This window comes from Ceratotherium simum, chromosome 8 (genome assembly GCF_057802395.1).
Source record: "Ceratotherium simum simum isolate JZ-2026a chromosome 8, ASM5780239v1, whole genome shotgun sequence".
In the NCBI taxonomy this organism is placed as follows: Eukaryota; Metazoa; Chordata; class Mammalia; order Perissodactyla; family Rhinocerotidae; genus Ceratotherium; species Ceratotherium simum.
The window spans coordinates 247,805-263,313 of record NC_141907.1 but is presented as its reverse complement, the minus strand read 5'-3'; the positions used below and the strand labels follow the sequence as shown (position 1 = coordinate 263,313).

Below are 15,509 nucleotides of genomic sequence, written 5' to 3'. Positions count from 1 at the left end.
ATTAGTTCTTCCTTATTGATCTTCATGCCTTTAATTTATTTTCTTGCCTTCTGCAATGGCTAGTCCTCCAGCACAAAATGGATGGGAGCCATGAGAGGAGCAGCCTGTGTGCGTCGCTGAGCTAAGAGGAAAGTGTTCAGTATTTCACCATGGACCATGATGTTAGCTGGAAGGTTTATTTGTGGCTGAGTACATGATACGTATCTCTTAAATTTTTTAAAATTCTTATTCACCAAATATTTGTTGAGCACCTACTCTGTGCCAGGCACTGATCCAGGTGTTGGGGGCACAGCTGTGATCTGGTCAGGGTCCCTGCTCTCAGGCAGCTTACTGTCTGTCAGCGGAGACTGGCAATAAAAGAGCAAAGATGTATCATTTCAGATCATGGACTGGCTGTGCAGGAGAACAAAGCTGGGAGACAGGAAGGAGGGTGATGAGGGCTGTTTTCTCTTTGCCCATTTTTATTTGGGTCCATATTCAGATCTATAATCAACAAGAATTTCTGTTGTTATGTGGGAGTCCAGTTTCATGCTTCCCCACAAGGAGCTCCATTATCCCAGCCCCACTGAGGGAAATCCAGCTCTTTCTCCCGGGTGCTGAGGCCCCACCTCTGTCACTGATCACGTGTCCAAGGCTTGTGTCTGTGTTAGTGGGTCTGCATACGGGCTGTCCTCTCTGATCCCTTTTCCTGGTTCCTTCCCCTGCAGCCAGGCCTGCCACACCACGCACACCACAGTGGCATCTGGTAGATCCCCTCCTCCCGTTCTTCCTTCAGGCGCCTGTCCTGGCTAACAGGGGCCTTCTGCGTGTCTATACACAACACTCTCAGCTTGCCAAATTTCACAGAATTCCCTTTTTAACTCTTGCTAGTTTGACTGGGATTGCACTGATCTGTAACTCAGCTTGGGGAGTCTCCCCGTCCGTGAACATGACAAGTGTCTTTACTTATTTAGGTATTTTTTCATTTTTCATTAAATTTTATAATTTTCCCCATAGTTTTTCTTTTTCTTTTTTTTTGTGAGGAAGATCAGCCCTGAGCTAACATCCATGCTAATCCTCCTCTTTTTGCTGAGGAAGACCGGCTCTGAGCTAACATCTATTGCCAATCCTCCTCCTTTTTTTCCCCAAAGCCCCAGTAAATAGTTGTATGTCATAGTTGCACATCCTTCTAGTTGCTGTATGTGGGACGCGGCCTCAGCATGGCCAGAGAAGTGGTGCGTCGGTGCGCGCCCGGGATCCGAACCCAGGCCGCCAGCAGTGGAGCGCGCGCACTTAACTGCTAAGCCATGGGGCCAGCCCTCCCCATAGTTTTAATTCAAGTTAAGACATATTTTTCTCTTTTTAAAAATTGACTTTAATCTCAATGCAACATGATATCCCAGATTGGATCCTGGGACAGAAAAACGACTTTAGTGGAAGTACTGGTGACATCCCAATAAAGCCTGTAGTTTGGTTGATGGTCTTGCACCGAGCGGATCACTCAGCTTTGATGAATGCATCGTGGTTGATGTTAGGGTAAGCTGGTCAAGTGTGTGTGGGAGCCCTTTGTCCCACCTGTGTGACTCTTCTGTAAATCTAAAAGTATTTCAAAATGAAGTTCTAAAAGTCAACTTTAATTTGTGTATTATTTAAATACGCATAATTTCCATTATGTATAATGTACCATAAATGAATGCACTCGTCATAGTGCACTGAGTGGGGTTTTGACCACAGGAGTGACTGGTGTACATGAGCAGTCCCAGGAAAACCCGTCTGGGAAGACACTGGGTTGGGAGCTAGTGGGACAAAGTTCAGGGAAGGGAGCTGTAGGAAGAACAACAGGTGCAAAGGCCCTGAGGTGGGAGCATCAGAGCCCCTGATCCCACCCCCACCCCCCAGCATTGCGGAGAAAACTTCTCAGCCTCCCCATCTCCTGCAGAGTTGCCGGGGTGGGAGGGGTAGGGGGAGCCCCCATCCACTGGCTGCGGGGGTGGTGGGCAGACCCCCTGGGCTTTTCTAGGCTCGTGCTCTTGTCGCAGGTGCTCCATGGACGTGGGTGAGTGGCTCTCTTTAGCTGCTGTTGGATTTCTGCATAACACCCTCCCCCAGGATGGGACCTGCTCCTGGGTGGAAAGGCGCCCCACCTCATCCTGCACGGGGTTGTGCCCTGGGGTTGTCTGGTTGTTAGGGGAGCGGGTGGGAAGCGCTAGCGGGTGCTCCAGTCCCCATCTCTCACCCAGGAAGCTGAGGCTGAGAGAAGAGCGAGGGCAGGGTGGGGTCGGCCCCTGCGCGGCCAGCGCGGACCCCCAGCCTCGGATCTGACCCGCCTCCTGCAGGACGGGCCTCAGGCACAAGGGGGACCCACTGGGTGCCTCAGTTTCCTCCTCAGTAAATGCAATGTCGTGCTTACTGGTGGGGGAGCGGGGGGGCTTTTGGAAACGCACTGCGCGTAGCACCGGCAGCTGAGGGGGTGGCGCGGCGCTGGGATTGTGGCCTCTCCCAGGTGGCACTGTGGACACCCAGGAGTGGGTCCCATTTGGACAGCGAGTGGCTTTGCAGCCTGCCCGTGAGCATGAATCTGCTGCGGTGGAGTGACCTCTGGTCCTCTCACCCCCACCTGGGAGACGTCGTCCTGCCTCCCCCAGCTGCCCCTCCATCTGCTGGGCTACCTCCTCCCTGGGCCTTCCCTAACCCCACAGGCCAGGTGGACCAGCCCAGAGCTCAAGTGGGGACAAGACAAGAACAGGGAGACCTGGGGCAACCCTGACACACAGAGCCAGAAGGGCCCCGGGAAGCCCCCCAGGCCTGCACCTGGTGTACAGAGCTCAGCACACAGTTGGTGCTCAACAGGTGCTGTTTTGTCACTAGACCTATAGCCCAAGGAATGCGTTGGAGGAGATTTAGGGATCCAGCCCACCAATTGAAGGGCCCCCTCCAGCCCCTGCCTTAGCCACCACACACCTTTCTCTCTCAGGAGAGGGATGTAGATGAGAGGGGGTCACCCACCTCTGCTTTAAGATGCCAGGACTTTCCAGGAGGGAGAAGGAGCTGTTGGCCACTCTTGCTGTAGTGTGAATTAGCTCATTCAAGTGGGGAGATTTCCGTAAATGCAGTCCACACATGCTGCCAGTGGCCCATGGGCCAGGGAGGTCAGGAAGAGTGCAGCTGTCCCCCGATTTTCCTGCCCCCGCACACACCTGCCGGGGACAACAGCAGCACCGGGAGGCAGCGATCCTGGCCTAATTACCTGGGGAACTGTTACAAGAGTGTATAAGTGACTCTATGACCCAGTTTCCCTCGAGTCATTGGTCTGAAGTCTGCTTTGCAAAATTTTGCAGATGTGGCTGAAAACGGACCATTAAGCTCTTAGATTTCTGTCAGAGTCTGAATTTGTGCCATTGGCCAAGTACCTGGTACAAGTGGGCTCCCCATCCCCACAGTGACAACGGTGGCAAGATGGTCTTGGCCCCCCCACCCCAACCTTTGTAGTAGTTTCCAGCAGCTAGAGAGGCCACGTGGTGTAAACGTGGCCCAGCCTGACAGACATCTAGTTTCCAGCTTAGAACACTCAACAAAAAGTTGTTCTCTTCCCACCAACAGCTGGTGGCCTTCCAAACTACTCCCTCTGCCCACACGAGAAGAGGTCACTCCTGAGTAACTGGCAAAGGTGGCGTTTGGTACAGAAACCTGCAGTAAAGGGAATCTCTCCAGGTTCAGAATTGCATGGACCTGTGCACTATCAGAGTAGTACAGCAGTACCAAGAGTGCCAAGGACGTGGAAGTGGAGAATCAGACCATGCAGTCACTGAATTCAGAGAGGGGGCAGTACAGAGCTGGGCCTCAAAGCCAGGGGGGAATTGGGACACTTCTGGGTATGAGGGGTGGTGGTGGTAGCACCCACCCACACAGACCTGTTTGGGGGATTCTCATGCATTCCCACATCAGGGCGTATTCCTGAGGCGTGGACTCAGCCAGCCTTGGGCAGTGCTTATGAGGGCTCATCAAGGGATCCGCAGACAGAGGCAAGACCTTCAGAGGCCCGTGCCTGGAGGGGCCAGGGAAGCAGACTGAGGGGCATCCATGGGAGTGGGGACAGAAGTCACCGGCCCTGCTTGGGATCATGGGAGGAGGACGGCAGGCATCGGGAAGCAACTGGGGCAGGGGGGTCCCCTCATGAACGTGGCTTGTTCCAGGGGAGCATGCAGGGGTGATGTGCACGGTGGGCCTTGCTCCTGCTGGCCATGTGTGAGTGCGGGGTGCCGTTGAGGGGCTGGCCCCAGCTAACCTGCACCAACCACCCTGTACCCCCCCGTGCCCTTGTGTCTGGGTGCTGTGGAGCCTGCGCACTCCGAGGCGGTAATTACCTGTCTCTGTCCTCTGGGCAGAGTCACAGAGGGCGTCCGGGAGGTGTTTGTTGTTGCCTGTGAATCAGGAGCTCATGAGAAAAGTGGTGGCTGCTGTGGCGAAGAAATTAGGGCCTTGGTGCCGCGCCACGCAGCCGCCAGCTGCTCCGGGCCAGGGGCCACCGCCCCACCCCCTCACACCAGAGCCCACCAGGCGCCGGTCCCAGGCCAGCTCCTCAGTCCACACGTTCCTGTGTTCAGCCATGCCTTCCACCACCTTCCAGAGGCTGCGCCTCTGCTGGACACGGGACCCAGAGAAGACACACACCAGCCCGCAGGAGCTCACACACACACATGCACACATACGTACACACACCAGCCCCCAGGAGCTCACACAGACACACACATGCACACGTACATATACACACCAGCCCCAGCAGCTCACACACACACCTGCACACACACCAGCCCCCAGGAGGTCACACACACACACATGCACACACACGTACACACACCAGGCTGCAGGAGCTCACACAGACACACACACATGCACACACACCAGCCCGCAGGAGCTCACACACACACACGCACACATACGTACACACACCAGCCCCCAGGAGCTCACACAGACACACACATGCACACGTACATATACATACCAGCCCCAGCAGCTCACACACACACCTGCACACACACCAGCCCCCAGGAGCTCACACACACACATGCACACACACGTACACACACCAGGCTGCAGGAGCTCACACAGACACACACACATGCACACACACCAGCCCCCAGGAGCTCACACAGACACACACACATGCACACACACCAGCCCGCAGGAGCTCACACACACACATGCACACATACGTACACACACCAGGCTGCAGGAGCTCACACACACACACATGCACACACACCAGCCCCCAGGAGCTCACACACACACACATGCACACATTACGTACACACACCAGCCCCCAGGAGCTCACACACACACACACATGCACACACACCAGCCCCCAGGAGCTCACACACACACACATGCACACATTACGTACACACACCAGCCCCCAGGAGCTCACACACACACACACACACATGCACACACACCAGCCCCCAGGAGCTCACACAGACACACACATGCACACGTACATATACACACCAGCCCCAGCAGCTCACACACACACCTGCACACACACCAGCCCCACAGGAGCTCACACACACACACACATGCACACATTACGTACACACACCAGCCCCCGGGAGCTCACACACACACATGCACACATACGTACACACACCAGCCCCAGGAGCTCAGACACACACATGCACACAATCCTACACACAGAACCACAGCCGCACACACACAACCACAACACAGTCGCAGGCACACGCAATCACACTTCCCTTACAAACCAACCTGCCCAGCACTCACACCCCCTCCACCCCCCCACCCCCTGACACACACAAGGACCACGCTTCCCCTGATGGATAGAAAGCTCCAGAAGGAGGGTGGGGAGTAGGGCCAGGTGGGAGGAGAGCGAGGAGGGACCATCTTGTCTGGGCAGCGCCGTCCCACCACAGGGTGACTGGATCACCACTTTTCTGTCCCCAGGGGCCACCAAAGACATGGGGAAGATGCTCGGGGGCGACGAGGAGAAGGACCCTGACGCCGCCAAGAAGGAGGAGGAACGGCAGGAGGCGCTGCGGCAGGAGGAGGAGGAGCGCAAGGCCAAGTATGCCAAGATGGAGGCAGAGCGCGAGGCCATGCGGCAGGGCATCCGCGACAAGGTGGGCCGCGCCTCACTGGGGGGCGGGGCCCTGAATGAGGGAGGCTGCCCCAGCCTCCTCCGCCCCTCCTGTGCGGCGCACAGGGCAGACCTGACACGGGAGCTCCAGGAGGTGGCCCCGGCGGAGGGAGCAGGACAGGGGCGGCCCCCCCACCCCGTGTCCGTCCACCCCAGGCTTGCCAGGGTCAGGCTCCTTCTGTGCTGTGAGTCCAGCCTCTGGGTGGGGGCTCCCAGGCTCCTCAGATGGGGCGGTGGTTTCTGCAGGAGAAAGCCCCCAGCCCTGCCCCTCCTGGTGCTATCTCCCAGGACTGCCCCCCAAGGACTCCCAGGAGAGGCTCTGCCCAGTCGGGGAGGGGCCTGACTGCCCCCGCTCACAGGCCGGCCTTGCCTGGGGTGAGTTGTCCGTGGGCAGGGGGAACGCACCTGACCACCCCCGGGGGTCCTCATACCTTCTGAGATTCGCAACAGCGTTGTTGGGGAGCAGGCCTGCGGGCTGTGAGGTCTGGCTGGGGGGTTGGCTGTGAGCTGGTGGCCACACCCTCTCTGGAATCATCTGGGCAATCTTCCCCGTGAGTGGGGCAATGAGAGCGTCGTGCCTGTTTTCCCGCAGAGGGGGAAACTGAGGCCCAGAACGGGAGCAGGCGTGCGAGGCTGAGCCGGCAGCTAGGCCCGAATGCTTAGTGCAGGTGCTCTGTCCCCAAGGCATGTCCCTCCAGTGGCCAGGCTGGAAGGGTGGCCGAGGTCTGGAGAGGGCAGGCGTCAGGGCAGCTGCTCCAGCCTCATCCAAGAGGAGACGGGGCCCTGCCCTGGGGGCTCTGGCTGTGTGAGGAGTGGCCTGGGCACGAGGCGCCCCTGAACCCCAGGGCTTTCCATGGTCCTCGAGGCCGTGCGTCTGGGGGCTTGCCTGCCGCCCTTGGGCTGCACCAGGCCAGGCCTCCTCCGTCGGAGGTGCTCACGGCTGAGTCACTGGGTCCGGGCATCGGGTGGGAGATGTGGCTTGGGGTCTGCCTTGCTGGGTTCCTTCCTGCCCCTAACCCTGGTGCCTGGCTCTTCCCAGACCTTGTAGATGAAACCTGTGGGTAGGCTGCCGGGTGGGCGGTGGTGGGGACCCCAAGGAGATCTCCACGGTTCCCTGCTCTGGAGCAGCTGAGAGGCCCAGGCTGCAGGGTGGGAAAGCTCAGACTCCAGGACCTCCCGCCTGCCGGGTTCTGCCTCAGTGTACCCAGGAAGGGCCAGCTCCACCCAGCCTGATGCGGAAGCCAGACCTCCCAAGGGGGCACAGCACAGGCGGGGCTCCTGCAGGTCTCTGAGCCCACAAGCCCCCCCCCCCACTGATGGGGGCATGGGGGCTGCACACCCTGATGTCCCACTGTGGGTCACTGGCACCTTTCCTGGGGACCTGCAGAAAGCTCGAGTCGATTTTGCTGCAACAGCAGCTCATGACCCCGCTGCCCCCAGCATGGGGAAGAGCCAGGAAATGCGCACCATCGACCAGACACCAGAGAGGCAGCCAAACCCCACTTAGGCTGTGCCCAGAAATCAGTGTATCGATCGGGAAACGGGGGGCAGGGCGGGAGAGGGGAGTCAGAGGACAGAGAGACAGAGAGAGAAAGAGAAAGAGAAAGAGACAGAAACAGAGAGAGCTGAGAGCTGAGAGCTGAGAGACGTCCAGGCAGAGTGTCTCCTGGGAGGAGAGGAATGGGAGGGTGGCCGTGGCGGGGAGCTGGGGGAGGGACAGAAACAAAGAGATGGAGGGGGCGGGGGTGGAGGAGATGGCTGGAGCAGCTGTGTCTGGAAGCTTGTCTGTCTGTCCGTTTGTCTGTTTCCAGCCACCCAGCTGGCCACGGCTTTGCCCCAAGTGGACAGCGGTGGAGGATCCTGGGGGTGAACTTATTTGTCCCAGCCCTCAAGCCTCACGAACAGGTCACAACCTTTGGACAGGCCTTGGAGCCCCTGAGGATGTGCGGGCTGTAGGGGGGCCTCCCCCATCGGGAGACAGGTGCCTCCTGAGGCCCCGCCCCTGAGCCCAGGCCTGGCCCCCAGGTGTGCTTGTGGGGTGGGGGCCAACAGCTTGGAGGGGGTGCGGATTGTGTGAGTTCCTTTGCGTAACACACACCACTCTTTTTAATATGAAACCCCTTCTGTCCCTCCTGTCTTCAAACCCTCCAGTGGCCCCCATTTCATCCAAGGCCCCAGGCCTGTGGTGACTCTGCCCATGGCTCCCATCTCCCCTCGCCGCTGCACACACAGCCTCATGGGGCTCCCATTGAGCCCACACTCGCACTGCCCCAGGGCCTTTGCGCGGCTGCTTCTCTCTGGAGCCCTCCCCACCCCTTTATTTGCTCCCCACACCTGCCTTCATCTGATGCACTTGGGTTTTTACTTGTTTGCTGTTCGTCGTCCATCCACCATGTGGAGGGCAGGAGCTTCAACTCTTGGGCAGGGCTTGTTCCCCTTGATTGAAACGGTGCCTTGTCCTGTGGATGCTGAGCGAGCAAATGAGTGAGCGAGCGAATGAATGAATGGGCATCACGTCAGCCCCAGTGACCTCTTCCTCCTCGTGGGGTCTGATGGGAACTGAACGTCAGAGTGAGTCCTGGTGGGAGTGGGGGGATGTGCCCTCACCCTGAGGGTCCTGGGGTCCTGCGGCTCTGTGGGCGGGCAGGGGGCTGGGTGACCCTCACCAGCGCCCCCCAGCAGATGAGTGATGGATCATGTGCCCCCCTCAGAACCCCCAGCTTCTGGGGTGGCCATGCAGAAGGCTGCACCCCTTGGTGGAGCCCCAGGACCCTTGGCCTAGTGCCACGGGGGTCCCCTGGCCAGGGGTCCTACCTCCCCAGATGAGCACTCCCCAACCTGGGACCCCCTTGGGTGGGCTTGGCACCTTCACCTTCTGAACCCCCTCCACAGGCTGTTCCTCACTTTCTCTGCCAGCCCCCAGCCCCTCCAGGCTGAGAGCTCCTTCCTGTGCCCACCCAGGGCTCTGGTCCCGCCAGCCCAGGGGATGCTGTGGCATCTGCTGAGTCCAGTTGCCAGGGCAGGGGTCAGATCCCGGCCCTTATCCCACTCGCTGGCTGGGCCAGGTTCCTAACCGGCCCTGCCCAATCATTTCAGCTGTTGTGGGATTAAGCAGGACTAGTGGGCCAAGGCCTGTCCCCAGAGGGTCCCTTGCAGGGAAGCTGTGGGGTGTGGGGAGCAGACACACACCTGCTGGGGGCCCCCTGCTGGCCGGTGCGGGGAGCTCAGCGCCTGGCACCTCCCGCCCCCGCGAGGCCCGCACCGTTCTCCGCAGAGCCCTCCTCCACCTGGGTATGGCCAGGTAAGCCCCCCACTGCCCTCCTGCTCCCCTCTGGTGGGACCCCTGCCCTTTAGGTGTGGCTCCCCCAGGTGGCCCTCACTGGCCCCCGGGCGCCAGACCCGGCTTCCTCCAGCCCTCCCTTGGTGCCATGTACCCCCAGGCCTCGTGGGGGCTGGTCAGAGAAGGGTGCCGAGCTGCCTGGTCCAGAGCCCCATCAGATCGGGCGCCAAGGGGCCGGACCCGGTCGAGGGGAGCGGAAGCGGACATGCTGGACTTCTCACCGCAGAGGCTGTGAGCAGCGCCTCCCCCTCCCAACTCGGTCACGACGCCGTCTGCGGGGGAGATCAGCCCACCTGCGCGTCATTTGCATACGCGCCGCCTGGTTTGCATACGCACGTCCTGATTTGCATGCGCACCGCTAAGTTCGTGCTTCCAGCCGCTCACGTTCCGCAGCTTCCAGCCAGAACCACCCCCTCCCGGTGCCGGGCCGGCGGATCGCAGTCCAGCTGGCCCCCACGTACCCCCGAGATCACTCGATGCTCAGCCTGAGGTTTGCGCTGATAACAACAGGTGTGACTGTGATTGCTGATTATTAGTTGTTTCACCATGTCACAGATTTTCACCGTTAATTAGCACCGCGCTGGCGGCCCTGGGCTCCCTCCCGGCCACAGGGTATGGGATGGGGTCCTGCCGTCTCAGTAGTCAACAGGGATGGCTGGGCGCCTCAGTGGTTAGTGTTGCTGGTGAACAGCCGCCGATGGACGCCTGCCCCCGCTGTGGCTGGGCATTTGTCTCCAGTACTCGGAAGCCTCAAACCGGCTCTCAGCCAGACCACATGGGAGCCAGGCTCCGGGGTAGACCCCAGCTCAGGAGCCCCGTGCCAGCAGAGTAACCGTGACCCTCAGGTCAAGCCCGGAGTGGCCTTAGCCTCAGAATGACTTTGAGCCTCAGTGGAGCGACTGGACTGGGGTCTGGGGTCTCCTTCCTGGACCCCAAAGGGGGGGACCCCGACACTGTTTGCAGACAGGGCTTCTCCCAACCCCATGTGTGGCTTCCCTGGTCAGGGAGGGTCCTCTGCTCAACGTGCACCACGTGTTCTCGCCATTACCCGCTGTTCCCACTGCCACTCTTGTGTCTCTGCCAGCACCGAGTGTTCCTCTGAGAAGCGCACTTTGGCCAGGAGCGTGAGCGCAGGCTCTGGCGGCACAGCCCTTTCCCCCAGCACACGCGTGTTCCTGCCGTGTGCACAGAGGTCCTGTGGCTGTAGGAACCTGCTGGGCTCCGTGCCCCTGGCTGGAGGGAAGCTCTCTGGTCTCACCTAGTTTCTGGTGGTGTCCCTCTCCCCGGCTCACAACCCACCCCACAGCACTGAGCCACATGTCCTACCCTCCCTCCCCTTCTGAGATCGGGGACTCTGCCCTCTGTGGTGAGGTTGTCCCCAAGGGGTGACCCAGGAAGTGAGCCTGTGCTCCTCGCACGTCCCGTGGAAGTGCCTGGTGTCTGGCCAGCTTGTCACACTTGTGCCCTCTGCTGACCTGACGTCAGTGCTCAGTAGGGAGGACACTCTGGACAATGTGCCCGCTGCTGAGGACGTTCTCGAGATGCCCTCACTGCCCCTTACTGAGACCCTTCCAGTGCTCCCGGCTTTTGTTCAGGGTGCAGAGAGGGCCCCTGCTGAAGAAGCCTAGACATCATCCCTCATCTCTCATCCCCCTCTCCTCAGTGGCCGGCCGCGGCCCGGGAGGGCCAGGTTGTGCTCTGGTCACAGGTGGGCCAAGAGTATGGCTGACTCCTCTTGGACCTCTGCTGAAGGTGGACCTTGCCTCCCCAATGCCTGAAGCCACCTGCAGCCTCGGGGGAGGAGACAGTGCAGAGGTTTCCCTCAGCAGGCTGGGGGTGGGACACGGCCAGGCCCCCCCAGTCTGGAAGGAGAGAGAAGGGCCTTCTTGGAGCGCCAGGGTGCCACCCCCCAGCACCAGAAGCAGAGCCCACCACTTCTTGCAGGAGGAGCTGGTGAGGAGAGATGAGCAGGCACTGGGGGCTCCACCATCTGGGCAGAAGCACCCCTCCCCAAGGCCAGCAGTCCTGCACTTGTGTGCTCCCGGCAGGATTCTGACACTCACACGTTCCCCCAGCACGCCCTCTTTACCCTCATTAATGCTTCTGCTCTCATGCACTCCCTAACTTGTGGCCAAGGACCTCAGACCTGGCCAAGGGGTGTCCCTTCCCCCAGCCTCGGTGGGTCCTGAGATCCACCCACCCAGTGGACAACCAGCCCCCCACCCACAAGGCTGGCTTGGCCCCACCTGGTTCCCACCAGCCCTAAGGCAGGAGGTCTGGTGTGGTCTTGTGGCATCAATGCTTGTCTCCAGAGGGCTGGTGAGGATGCTGATGGGCCTGGTGGGGGTGTGTATCAGTCTCCTGGAAATTTATACTCTCAGTTTTGGAGGCCAGAAGTCCAAAATCAAGATGTGGGCAGGGTTGCGCTCCCTCTGAAACCTGTAGGGGAGAATCCTTTCTGTCTCCTCTAGTTTCTGGTGCTTCCTCCAGTGTTCGGTGTCTTTGGCTTGTGGCAGTGGCTCCAATCTTTCTCCATTTCCATATGGCTTCTCCCTGTGTGTCCTTTTCCTGTACAAGGAAACTCTTGTTGGATTTAGGGCCCAGAATGACCTCATCTCTATCCTTACTTTAATTACATCTGCAAAGACGCTATTTCCAAATAAGGTCACATAGTGCGGTTCCAGGTGACATGAACTTTGGGGGGACACGGGGCAGAGACACACACAGGAAACCCAGGCATGTTGGCTGAGGGCACATGGAGGTGGAGGTTCCAGGACATCCAGCTACAAGTAACTACTGGGCACACCCCTCTGCCGCTGCCCACCGAGTGTGCAGAGTGACCGCATGTCCCCAGACCAGGTTTCTGGGCTGTGTGCGGTGGGCCAGCACGGAGCGACGTGTTCTCTCCCCTGACGTCCTGCCCGCGGCTCCCGGCCACCGCCCAGGCCAGGCTGTGGACAGGACCGAGCACCCCCCACCAAGTGGGACCGCAGGGGCGGGGCTTCGGGGGGTCGTGGCGTTGGCGCCCCCTCAAAGGGAGACGCGGCGTTCCCCCTGACCCCCCGTAGTTCCCCCTTCAGCGCGGCCCCGCCGTTCAGGCTGCCGCACTCTCCGTGGGGGTCTCCTCCAGGCCCCCTCCTGGGTGGGGATGGTCCTGGTGGCCGGCGGTGGCGCAAGGGGCTCCCGCACACGCTACAGGCAGCTACAGGCGCTGCCTCTCCGGCCCTTGGCCGATCCCCCCGGTGCAGGGAGACGGGTCGGGACCCTCGGGGTGTGCGCGGTCCCCCGCCCGCCTGACCCCGTGCTCTCCCCTCCCCCACAGTACGGCATCAAGAAGAAGGAGGAGCGCGAGGCTGAGGCCCAGGCCGCCATGGAGGCCAACTCGGAGGGCAGCCTGACGCGGCCCAAGAAGGCCATCCCGCCGGGCTGCGGGGATGAGCCGGAGGAGGAGGACGAGAGCATCCTGGACACGGTCATCAAGTATCTGCCCGGGCCGCTGCAGGACATGTTCAAGAAGTAATGCCCGGCGCTGGACGGCAGCCCGCCAAGCCCGGAGCCCCCACCCCCGACCGTCCCCTTCGCGCACCCCTGGACATGCCCTCCGCGGAGGCCCGCGGAGGCCCCCGAAGGGATGTCGGGAGCAGAGTGCAGCCCCACAACGCCAATATAAGCCATAGCCCTGTCTATCAGCCCCACGCCCCCTCACGCCTTGGGAGCCTCCGCCCCCCTCCCCCTCCCTGCACTGCCATCGCCACCGCCACCGGGGGAGGGGCGCCCTCCCCCTCCCCAGGGGCCCCTGCGGTCCGTGCTGGAGGCCCCGGGAACAAGTCCACGTGCTCCTCTGGCCGCGGGTGGGTTGGACCCGCCCCCAGATCCTGGGTCGCCCCTTCCTCCCGCCCTTCGCCGCTCACCCAGCAGCACCCGTGGCCAGGGCCACGGAAAGGGCCAGGCCCTCGACCACCCCTCCGTGCGTCGTCCCTGCGTTGGTGGGCGCTGGTCCAGGCCCAAACTCAGGAGCAGAGCCATACTGGGGGGAGGCGGTCGTGCAGGCAGTGATGGGGGCTGGGAGGGGCAGCTGGTGCCCGGGGCCCTCCTGCGGCAGGGGTGGGAAGCCCCTCCCACTTAGGATCAGCCTGGACCCCAACCCCTTCCTCCTGCACTCACACCTGGGTTGCTGGATCTCGGCATCATCCTGTCGGCTAGTTGCCCACTTCTCTCCATCTGCGCCCCTCACGTTCTTTGTCCGTCTGACTCTGTCCTTTCCTCTCCCACTCCTCTGGAAGGCTTTGCTTCTTAAGAATGCCATGGCCCTGTTCTCTTACAAACCAAGGGAAACAAAGCCATAGGCTTAGGGAGGAAATTCTCAGAGCCCCCACCCCGCCCCCGTGTGGCGCACACAGAACCCCTCACACACCCGTCTAACTCTCGCTCCCCTCTCTGTCTGGGCCTGGCAGAGCCCGGCCCACTCCCCTCCCTGGGTGGCACCTCCTGTCTTCTCCTCCCTCCGAGGCTGCTCTGGGGGGATGGCCAGCCCTCTGCCTCTGAACACCCACACCTTCCACGAGAGCTGCGGAGGATACCCGGAGCTCTCGGGGGCGCGTGCTGTGCCTCCGGAGAGGTGCGTGGAGACAGGAGGCCGGTCCCTGCCCTCCTCCGCCGTCCGCTCCTCGGCAGAGTGCGGCCCCTCGAGCTGGGGTCTTCGGGGTGTCCTTGGCACAGCGGAGGCGGCGTTTGACCAACCACCGTGGGCCGACACAGCCGGGCCTTTGAGCCCTTCCGTTTTCTCCATCCTTGTTTAATCTGCATCACAATATGTTGAATCTCAGGTAAATGAGGTCTTCTGCGTCGGAAGAGTTTTATCTTGACGGACAGCCCGTCGCCTCACTCCCCAGGGCCCTTTCTGTCCACATCAAAAATTCATTGTGTCCACGTGTGGCGGGCCAGGGGCGTGGCCCTCCTTGCTCTTTAGAGAAGCCATACGATTAGACCGCAATACTCACCGCGCCCCTCCCTCCGGAGACGGAGAGCATGTCCCGCCCGCGCTGCGCCGGTGTCCTGCGCCCCGACCCTCCCGGTTCCACGTCTGCCTGTTTCCACACTTTAAAAAGCCAGCTCTGAGCAGGCAGGGTATTGTCTCGTAGACACCCCGCATCGTTCCCAGGCAGGGGGCGCCGAGCAGCTGAGCTTAGTAGACGTGGGTGTTGTCTGTCCGTCTGTCCCCACGCTGCGCCCCCTCCTGCATGTTGGAGGCCGCCGCGTTTGTTCCCTCCGGATGGAATCACAGCCAATAAACACCAGTGATTTCACACCGATCGGCCTCTGTCTCCGAGTCCTGATTCCGCCTGGGAGGCCAGAGTGGCGGAGGGGAGGGCACAGCCCGGGGTCCTGGAGTGGGGCTGGACCCCACAGGGATCTGCACTCTCTGGGCTCTGCTGGACAACCCTCGCTCACCCCACGCCCTGCCAGATAGAAAACACCTTCCCCTCTCCCTGGGGCGACTGCAGCGTCTCCCCACTGCCCTGACCCAGATTCTCTGCTCTGATCCGTTCCTTAAGGCAGCCCCAGAGTCATCTCCATCTACAACACAGATCAGCCCCTTCAGGGCCCCAACCCCTCCCATGACTCTCACTCTGCAGACCCTGTCACAGGCCTTTCCTTCCATACGGCTATGCCAGGCCCTGGGGGCACAGGTCCCACTGTGCTGGCCACACCTCGGGCCCACCTGGCAAATTCCTGCACAGCCCCGAGGGTCTGGCCCTCCGCCTCTGTGCCCCACTGCAGCTCTGGGCCCCACACTCCACAGGGGACGCCTACCCATCTGGGCTGAGACCTGATGGGGTGGGATATGCTGGCTCTCTGGCCTGGGCCTGGGCACCCCAGCCCAGCCCAGCGAACAGCCCTGCTGTCTCCTCTGGGCCCCTGCCCATGTCCTTCCTGTGCCCAAAGCCCACCCCAACGTGCTGTGGCTACTCGTGTCCCCAGAAAGGCCTTGTTTGACCCTCCACTTCTGGGGGCCTCTCTCCAGGGAGGCAGCAAGCC

At 61.0% G+C, this 15,509-nt stretch overlaps 1 protein-coding gene and 1 long non-coding RNA gene across 6 annotated transcripts in view; one reads left to right on the top strand and one right to left on the bottom strand.

Annotated features, from left to right (window-relative positions):
- Window positions 1-14,782, top strand: part of CPLX1 (complexin 1) — a 40,127-nt gene extending 25,345 nt beyond the window's left edge. The window contains exons 3-4 of the mRNA XM_014788804.2: window positions 5,938-6,113; window positions 12,793-14,782. Coding sequence (XP_014644290.1) covers window positions 5,938-6,113; window positions 12,793-12,990 — 374 coding nt within the window. The 3' untranslated portion in view covers window positions 12,991-14,782. The remainder of the gene's footprint in view (window positions 1-5,937; window positions 6,114-12,792) is intronic.
- LOC147916373 (uncharacterized) lies at window positions 1,075-13,816 on the bottom strand. Of its 5 annotated transcripts, none has more exons than XR_015553030.1 (5): window positions 13,382-13,567; window positions 6,562-12,038; window positions 4,344-4,400; window positions 2,986-3,234; window positions 1,075-1,575 (listed from the first exon to the last, which is right to left on the bottom strand). It is a non-coding gene; the product is annotated as an uncharacterized LOC147916373 (long non-coding RNA). The 5 variants fall into 5 exon arrangements; XR_015553029.1 differs by having other exon boundaries at window positions 4,344-8,598; window positions 9,565-12,038; XR_015553031.1 differs by having other exon boundaries at window positions 4,344-8,598; window positions 9,692-12,038.
- Window positions 14,783-15,509: the final 727 nt, after the last annotated feature.